The following is a 10,068-nucleotide window of genomic DNA, read 5'->3' on the forward strand; positions in this document are numbered from 1 at the left end:
ACAAGGATTTCCATAACGACCGGTCATACGCTGCCCGCATATCTTCATCATCATCATACGCTTCCAAGTTCTCCCCGCGACTTTCACCAGATCGTCGGTCCACCTAGTGGAGGACATGCCCACACTTCGTCATCATGTTGTTGTTACAACTAGTCTTAATATACCTAAAATATGAACTTAGTAGCGTTATGTAGCGTGACTGCAGCGCGGCAGCGGCGTTTTTATAATGTGGAGGCATGCATCCGCTGTCACATAGTATGTTTCAGCGCGTAGTCGCGCGTTTGTCGCGCTGCCAAATCGCCTATTTAGCGCGCAAAGCAAAAGCAGTCTTTTACAGGAGTGTTCTTTAATGCAGTTTGCTTCTACAATTCCTATTCCATCTTCCAGTGTTCCTAAACCCGGTGTCGACGGAGCAGGTGGTGCGCGAGTGCGGGCTCATCACGGCGGACTAGCGCCTTCTAGCGGCCGTGCCGTAGCTTGTAGAGACAACCCTGCGTTGTAATTACGAAGGTAATTTAAGGGAATACGACTCAAATTTAAAGAGCTCTTGATTAGGTGCATTGCCACAGAAAATTTTATTATGAAGGTAATCTGCAAGTGAACAAGATTCAAATTCAAACAGCTCTAGATTAGGCACTTGGGAATGATTACATTTAAAGATAAAACCACTTAACTATAATAGTCATAATCAATTGGGAAATAAAGGAAAAGCTTAAATAAATCGTAAGATAAGACTCAGAATACAGAACAAACCAGAAGGGGTGTTCGATAAAATTTCTACGCGGCAACTTGTGTCCAAAATACTTCCCCTCCCGCGCCCCTCTACCCCCTTTAGTGTTATAGCGATGTGTGACACCCCCATTTTTGGGGTAAAATTATGTAATTTTTGAAAGAGATGTTAAACAAGTAAAAAATAAGTAAGTGAAATAAGTACACACGGCCACAGTGTTAACTATCTATTTCCGTTTTTGCTCTCGCTCTCATCAAATGGTGATTCTTTGCGATAGAACGAGACGACATGACTGGCCATAGGCATAGATAGTACCTACCAACCTATGAATTTAATTTTTACTCCGAAGTAACTAAGTGTAGATGATTATTTATTTCTATTAAATAGTGTAATATACTATATGTAGGTATAATATGTTATTTAAAAGTCAATTACAAAAGTCGAATATAAATTTTAGAATGCCAAGTAAAACAAAAAAGAAACTTAAGGTTCTTTATTATGTAAACATATCGACAACAAAACNAAAAAGATTATGCACCACGGACAATAAATTAAATTAAGGGGGCCTATCTTATGAGCAATTAGCAACTACCAATAATATTTTTCACAAAATCGCTTAAAAGCACGGAAATTTTTCCTTGTCGCGACAAGATCGGTGTAATAAATTGCGGAAACAGATGTATGTTGTATTGAATTAAGCATCTGACGGATATGTAAACAATGCGCGCGCCGGCCATTGACTAATTGCTCTAAAGTCAAATTAGTGCGATTCGGAGTAATTTATATGAATGAATACACATTTACGCCCGTTGACGGTTTCTGGTTTGTTCCGTATTCTGAGGTAGAAGATTGTTGTAAAAGGTTTTTTTTTGTGACAGGAGGCAAACTACAAGTAAAGGGTTAGTAAGAAGAATACATTTATTCCTATTTAATAAACGTATTATTTACCTAAAACATGGTGATGTAAGGGTTGTCTCTAAAAGCTTATACTATGGTTAAAGCAATTAAATATAACATTACATTTATTAGAATAATTTTAGTGATCTCACTATACAAGCTAGCATGTATGTATTCATAAGATTTGTGTATTTGATATTAAATGTATGAAACTTATTTGCTTAGTTTAATTTAAGATTTTTAGTTAGTGACTAACCTTTCAGTACGCCTAACTCATGCCTAATATTTTTCTGGTATAACCTGGTAAGGGTGGATTCGACCTAACAAGAGTAAATATTAATCTCAGAATAAATCGTCAGTTTTGACATATTTCCCATACTATAACTGTTTATGTGCCAGTTATTATACCAGCAGTTATTACTTATAAGTTTTGTCGAATCGGGCCTAATTCTGTATTTAATTATATTATGTACTAGTGAAAATTGTGGAAAAATAACATAAATCAAAAAGCAATAAGTCATGAAAATATATTTGAAAAAGCTTTCACTCTATTTTATACTGTTCACTAATAACTTAGCTTTACAATATAGCGGTTATCTATTACCACCGCGAAACTGGCCTATGGGCAGGATTACGGCCTTATGGCGGATTTTAAGGGTCACTTTATGGAAGAAATTGATTTACAGGTTAATGTAGAGGTTAATGGGAGGGACAGATTTAGCGGCGCTCTAAATCTTAAGCGGAGATATCAAGGCGGAGATTATAGCTCGAATAGCGCGTAAATTAATGTATAAGCACAGAATAATAATAAGTACTACGTACAGAAGTTTTACTTCGCGAAGGTATTTAAACAAATGTATGCTCAATGTCATTAACAATATGGTGTAAAGCCTGTCTCAAGAGTCAAGCACCATTTTGTTGACAAACGTCAGTGATCGGCACTGCGCCGAAGCTATAGATGACCCACGCTGTACTGTCCCACCAAACTCAATGACAGGGGGGCGCTACCATCGTTCAACTATATGTATGGTTTCCAACATGGCAAAAATCGGAACCAGCGATCCGGTAATGACGGTGGCGCCCCGCTGTCAATGTCATGGATAGGACAGTTCAGTATTTTGGAACTATATAGGGCTGATTTCGGTAAAATGATGTGACGTGAGGTGCCAAACTGCGGAAAATGGCGGAGGAAATACATGATTTAGCATGAATTATCATGAATAATATTAACTACTTATTTACCTCCTAGTGTCTTGAGGCAACTTAAAAAAGTACATTCTGTGTTTTTATTATTATTTAGGCAGTTAAATACTGCACAGTATTTAGTACACCATTTTCTTTATTTTCTTCCATCATACACAAGAATACGCGTGCGTGAGTCAATGTTCGCTCGTATGTGAGGCCTTGTCGAATAGTATCCTGTAGGTGGGCCATCGTGCGTGTTTTGTTTTCAATGTAAACTCGCGGAGATGAACAGGCCTGGTATAAGTCCGATCATTTACTAAATTAGTACATGCTTATTTCAAGAGTTAATTTTAGTACCGACCCAATTTATAATAGGTACACTGCATGACGTGACGTTAAACTGAATTTATATACAAACTAGCTTTCCGCCCGCGGCTTCGCCCGCGTGGATTTTTGTCTGTCACAGAAAAACTATATCGCTCGCGTCCTTGTTTCAAATACCGGGATAAAAACTATCCCATGTCCTTTCCCGGGACTCAAGCTATCTCTATGCCATCAAAATCGATTTAGGCGTGAAAGCAAGACACAGACAGACAGACAGACCGAGTTACTTTCGTATTTATAATATTAGTATAGATTTATAATGTCGGCCATTTGGTGTAGTGGTTCGAAATGGACTACTATTCCGGAGGTAGCGGGTTCGATTCCCGCACAGTACATTGTGTGCATGAACATATTTGTTTGTATTGGACTGGGTGTTTTCTATGTATAATAAGTATGTATTTACAACAAAAAAAAAAGTATTTAAGCATGTTTATATCCGTTGTCTAGTACCCATAGTACAAGCTTTGCTTAGTTTGGGACTAGAAGCGCAGTGTAAAATGTCTAAGGATATTTATTTATTTATTATAGATATTGATATAGATTTATAGGTCTGCCACCCTACCGCTTAACTCACTCAGTGCCTGAGATATGGCAGCGATACGCGAGGGTTGATATTTACATATTATGACGTGACAAAGCATACAAATCTGAAGAAGATCTGAATACTCGGTGACGTTTGACATTTTAAAAAAAGCCGTGCCGCTCCCTTACCCAAGGCACTGACTAAGTAAGCGGTAAACCTATAGTATGGACAAAAAACAGATGATTAAGAAGACGTTTCATAAAAGAAGAACTCTCAATTTGTATCAGAAACAATAATTGAGAATACCAAACAATGTCAAGACAACCAATACAAAGCGAGACGTGCCGTTGTGGGAACACGTTTTTGAGCAATAAAGCCGCTCCACTTTACATCTAAAGGAACACCGCGTAAGTTAAATTTAAGGACATCTCTTGCCACTTACACTCAGTCTTGGGACACAGCCTGGATTAATAAGTCTGTCTTTTCAGTTACGGAGTTCTAATTCTTGCCACTGGATTTTATAGATATAGCTTGAGTGATAAAACTTACTACAGTGAGATACAGTTTGACTAGTCTTGTTGTCAATACTTTGAAAGATTCGTCCTGTGTTTATAAAAACACTCTAGCCTTAACAATTTAACAAATATACAAACACACAAACTTTGCCTTTTTATAATATTAGTATACAGGGTGTTAGGTAAATGGGTATATGAGCCGACACTAGCCCATGTTAACATGGGCATATAAATGGTATGGTGAAGTCAGAAATTTATTATCATCATTTATCTTTTTTAAATTTTCATACAAAATAAATTTTATAAAATCCGATTTGTATGAAAATTAAAATAATTAAAATGTAGATATCAATTTTCTGACTTCACCATACCATTTATATGCCCATGTTAACATGGGCTAGTGTCGGCTCATATACCCATTTACCTAACACCCTGTATATTGATAACAATTTATTTATTTATTACCTGGCAATTTATACCTACTTAACGTAATATACAATTTTAGTGTATGATCGTGTCTTTTAATAATATAAGCTATCCTCGACAGACCGATCGGATGAGCATGTGGATTGAGTGATCCTTGCTGTAGGTACTGAATGAAGACTGCTTCTCTATTTTCTTTATAGCAAAATCTTCCTCCATTCTTAACCTGACAGATTCCCAGTGATAAGATTACTTTAGAGATAAATAAACACAAAGAGCTTTGATACTTAAAACAAACGATGAGTTGACCGTTCTATTTTTACGTTGTTCGAACCAAACCGCGTATTGTCGGTGATAAAAACTTTTTTCATTATCCGCGGTGTATAGGAGCTTATTGAAAATAACAATGTCGCCCGATGCTTTTGTTTTATTGTAAATTACTTTAGCCAGCGCTCGGAACCGATCCCGCCCAAGGTTGGTATCAGCTGAATAAAATCAATTCTAAGCTCAACTTAGAGCGTTTCATATTTTCGTACCGCGATAGTGCCTGTAAAAACTTTTGCCCAAAAGTTCAACTTCTTGGTTTTATACGTCATAAAAGTTACAACTTTCATAAGAAATATTGGATGCTTTTGAATAAGCGATCGAAAACTTAAAAACTCAAGACTGCTTAAGTATAAAGTAGTGGTGAAAAGACATCAATTTGTACGATAATAAATTTATTAATATAAATTAAATGTTGAATAAATATTCTTAAAAAATAATGGTAAGTACGAGTAAAACAACAATACATTAATATTTTAGCGAAGTATCATTTCATTTCAACAGCATTATAATTTTCTTCTAATGTTGATGTTCTCTTTCGTGGCAAAGATTTGGAATCTTCTAATGAAGATGGTAGTTCTATATCCTTCGTTTCTGGAAGTGGGTAGCATAAAATGGACCCAATGATTGCCATGGCACCAAATATCCCACCGGCCGCGGTTTCTGGCAAAGAGTTTATAGGCGGGGCGACTATTTGACCCACTCTTGATAATACAGACAGAAATCCCAAAACTGAATTTCTGATAGTAGTAGGAAACAGCTCGACGCCATACAAGAAAACTATAATAAAAGACATAAAGAAGAAGCAGTTGCAAATGCAAGCAATGACCACCCGAAACCAGCCCATATGGTATGGAATACAAATGACTATGATCATGAACAGTCCCGACAGAAATGTAGTGCCCATCAAGAACGTTCGGCGGTTGAGGATTTTGAGTAGAAAAAATGCTGTTATTGTCCCTGGTAATAATAATGCTCCTGAAATCGCCACGTTTGCATGTATGTCCCCACTCATTCTCCCGATGTATTGGGACACGCCATAATAGCCCATGCCGCACACGAAGTAGATGACTGACATGCACCCGAGGTTCAAAGTAAGTTTTTTATGGTTGAATATTTGCCAGAACTTCACTTTGGTCCGCCGCTTCTGGCCCTGGGTTGCGTGATAGGCTTCGATTTCTTCTTTAATTGTTTCGCTCGAAAGCCTATTACTGCGAAAAGAAAATATTGGTGAAGTTATTAGTTCCGATAAAACCGACATGAATGCAGCTGTCGGGAAAACCTTTAATAATTATTGTGAAGTGGAAATGTGGTACTTTATTAATTTAATTGTCGTTTCTTGTGAAAGAAATGGTATATAATTATTTTTATTTATCAGTGCTTGTTAATTATTCCTACCTACTTCAGAAATAAATTATTAAGATTCTGAAGCAGTTAAATAGTTTAAGCAATGACAGAAGATATTTACTTACAATTTGGATATCTTTTCCATCACAATCGCCGCCTCCTCCACTCTATCATTATCCATCAGCCATTTAGGAGACTCCATCACCAGCCACTTCATCGCCACGAAAAAGAATACCGGCACCGACAACGCCAGTTGGAAGTCGTCACAGTGCCTCAACAAGTACGATATCCCAGCTAAGGTCATATGGCTGATGTTGATCGGAATGTGGAACAAGGCAGTGACGGACTCCCGGTGTCTGACTCCGCAGAATTCGATGCAGAGGACATAGGCAGTCACGATGGCTCCTCCGACGCCGATGCCCTCGATGCACCGCATGAAGATGAAGAGACCTTCCATGGGCATGACGCTGACGAGGCAACCAGAGATTGCCAAGATAAGGCAGCTGATTGTGAAGGAATTTAGACGCCCGAATCTGAAAGGTAACATTAATAAAGTTTACTAGTTGTTGTATTAATGGTTCCTTGTTCACGTTAGATTTTTTTAATTTTTTTAATATAGTACTTTAAGAGATATATTCGATTATCACCCTTTATAATTCATTAAAAAAATGTATAAATGTTATTGGCGAAGTATTAATAGGTAAAGTTGAGACTAGATAAAATTATAGCCTGACCAGGAACATAAAAACCCTCGCCATGTTGCGGAAAACTAATGGTACTAATTTCTTTTAATGGCAACAGTAACTGAAAACTTCATTGACATGTCACCTTGCATGTCAGTCTATTGCTGTCAAAGTGTAAACAAAGTTTATTTTAAATGTGCGCAATTGGTTTTATGAATTAAATTGCTAAAATATTTTTATAGTCGTGAAAGAAAAGTGGTTCACAATGTGTTAAAGTATTTGTCGAAGAGAAATACTAAGGGTTTGGACAATATTTTCATTGAATAATGTTTCCGACAAAGGTTGTCAAATTGACTGACATGTTTATCGTATAGTACAGTCCANAAAATAGGTTAAAGCACACTCAAACCCGTCACTGTGCCAAAAAAAATAACGCTAAATTTCTGGTATTAACGCTTTAATTAATTTGATAGTAAAAGATTTGTAGCCATTCAGATAGTGGAAAATTCAGGTGTAATTTTTTTAACTAAGTATTAATGCGAAGCTAAGGGATTAAACTGGTAAAAATAAATAAAAAACATTCACTTGTCCACCCAGTTAACTCGAGTTACGTAACTCGAGTTCAACCCGAGTTATGTGGATTTTAACTCGGGTGAAATCGAGTTTTATTTTTTACGAGTTGGCCCATCATTAGTACAGTCCACTATGAAAATTAGCTGTGGTTTGTTTCAACTACCTATTTTAAAATTTTTTGTCACTTTCTAAGTGTTGAATTTTATGGGATTGGGAAAGAAGTACCGAGTTTGAAGCGTTCATGAGCAGACATTGCAGTTGAATATTCAAGTTCTGAATTTGATTATTGATGAATAATAAAATAAATTCTACAAGCTCGATTGATGGTTTCATTTAATTTATTTAAATCAGGTTACCTATAATAATATTTTTTCCTTAATTTATGAAAATATCAAATTAGCCCGTAATCCTGAATCCTGATTCCTGATACATAAAGTTAGCCTATTAATTTGGCTCTGCGCAAACATTTCAAGGAATGACCTTTTTTCTTCATTATCTCGTTATCTCCGACATGAGTGATGTGTACATCTATAATACTATTATGTTTATGTATTTATGTGTATGTCTATTATATTTATTTATATTATGTCATTTATTGTATGTAATCCTATGTAAGTAGGTATATTATTCTAAATGTACACTTTTTGCACCGCCTTACTCTTTCTGCATGACCCGTGGTTGACTGGCAGAGAATGCCATCCGGCATTAAGTCCGCCACAGTGCATTGTCTCTATGTGTGCTGAAGTTTAAATAAATAAATAAATAATTTAACACAGGTACGACTATACTCAGTGTTGCACTATCAAATGCAATTGACGCGCCACTATGCCAGGGTTTTTATGTTCCTGGTCAGGCTATAATGCATAAACTTTAAGGTCATACTAAGTAGGTAGTTAATTATGAATTTAAGATTGATTCCATTATAATCAGTAAAGAGATCAAAAAGTCATTTTAGTAATGCACTTATTATTATTCTGTGGTAATGCTTTGATTAATTTACAAGACGTTGAGCTGGACACAAGTTGGACAGGACTAAAGGTTTTATTAAAGATTAACTTTACAGTTCCCGAGCTACTTTAATCATAAAGACTTGAATAATTGAGGCAAAGATATAATAAATTCTACCCATTTCATTGTAGGTACTGAAATACTTTTTGTGGTAGCTTTTCATTAGAAAAGCTATTACTTTAAGTACCTACACCTACTAATACAGATCCGAGTAATATTTATGTCTTTACTTAAAGAACGAGTAGGATATTGCCCAAGTAATATAATTTATAGGTTTATGTGATAGCTTACTTGTCTGACAGAAATCCAAAGAGTAACGACCCAATGAGCGTTCCGACGTAAGAGATGCTATTCGAGAAGCTCACGAGCCACGTTTTATCGCACACCAAATTGAATTTAGTCTGCATCGTCTCAGAGAACACACTCCTATCCCAGGAAAGATATGGACAATATGGACAGCCACCTTCACAGTAATACTTCATCGGAGGCGTCAAAAATATCAGGTTCAGCACATGCCAGAAAATGGGCAGTTTACTCAAGAATATTAAAAAGAAAAAGTAGTAATGATACGGCGTTATCACATTGAAATGCTTCTCTATCGGGTTGTGCAACTTCAGATTTTTCCCTTTAGCCATTTTACCACGAAAATACCACTAAATACGAGTCGAAATAATCTCGTTGGTCGCGGAATCACGTCAGCGTATCGATTTTGCAGCGCGTCGCTATCGGCTTACTATAAATTTGAAAGTTTCAGCTTCCCAGAGGATATNGCCGCTAGTAAATAATAAAGTTGGGATTAGGTACCGACTTAAAGTTTGGTATAACATTCAGTTTAGAATTTGTTAGCTTCTGAGCACGTTACTTTAAAACCGCAAAGTATATTTGGGTTAAAATTAGCTCACTACAATTTAATTAGTTACATAATTCATTTATTTCTTTACTATTTTTAATTTATTAAATATGCTATTAAAAGTTATTGTTGATAACTTTCACGATGAATAAATTTCACCGACGATATCTCATCATCTTCAAAAGGTCTTTGTCGTAGCTACAAAACGTAATATCGCAATAATAAATTATTACAATTATACCAAGTTACATACTTGGTTGCCCTCGTCAAATCCCAACAATTCGTCGAGTAAACAGTTCAAAGCGAATCTAGCAACACAAGTTTACAAAACACGGCAAGTTCGTTTGCCTTCATTAACTGATTAATAATTGTAAAGTCAAAGTGTAGCTCAGAGTACAGACGATAGCACATCAGGGTATACATATTTGTTGCAATATAGCACTTATTACAAAGCTGTTAGAGCCCCAATGTTAAATTTCATCTGCCTTAACTGTACTCTAAGGGTGAAATCTTCTTAGTGAACTTTGTTCGAGCGATGAACAAAGTGCGAAGTTGGAGGGTATTTATACAGACAGTTTTTGCCGCAATAGGTCTAGGTGGTTTTATGACGTCTGGAGTCTCGTGGT

The 10,068-nt window shown here is 36.3% G+C and overlaps 1 protein-coding gene across 1 annotated transcript; it reads right to left on the bottom strand.

Annotated features, from left to right (window-relative positions):
* Window positions 1-5,468: 5,468 nt before the first annotated feature.
* On the bottom strand, window positions 5,469-9,239 carry LOC114350883 (organic cation transporter protein). Its single transcript, XM_028301837.1, has 3 exons — window positions 8,884-9,239; window positions 6,454-6,861; window positions 5,469-6,192 (listed from the first exon to the last, which is right to left on the bottom strand). The coding sequence occupies exons 1-3, from the start codon at window positions 9,225-9,227 to the stop codon at window positions 5,469-5,471; spliced, it is 1,476 nt and encodes a 491-aa protein (XP_028157638.1). The 5' UTR covers window positions 9,228-9,239.
* Window positions 9,240-10,068: the final 829 nt, after the last annotated feature.

Source organism: Ostrinia furnacalis, unplaced genomic scaffold (assembly GCF_004193835.3).
Source record: "Ostrinia furnacalis isolate ACB-3 unplaced genomic scaffold, ASM419383v2 OfSCF0999, whole genome shotgun sequence".
Classification (NCBI taxonomy): Eukaryota; Metazoa; Arthropoda; class Insecta; order Lepidoptera; family Crambidae; genus Ostrinia; species Ostrinia furnacalis.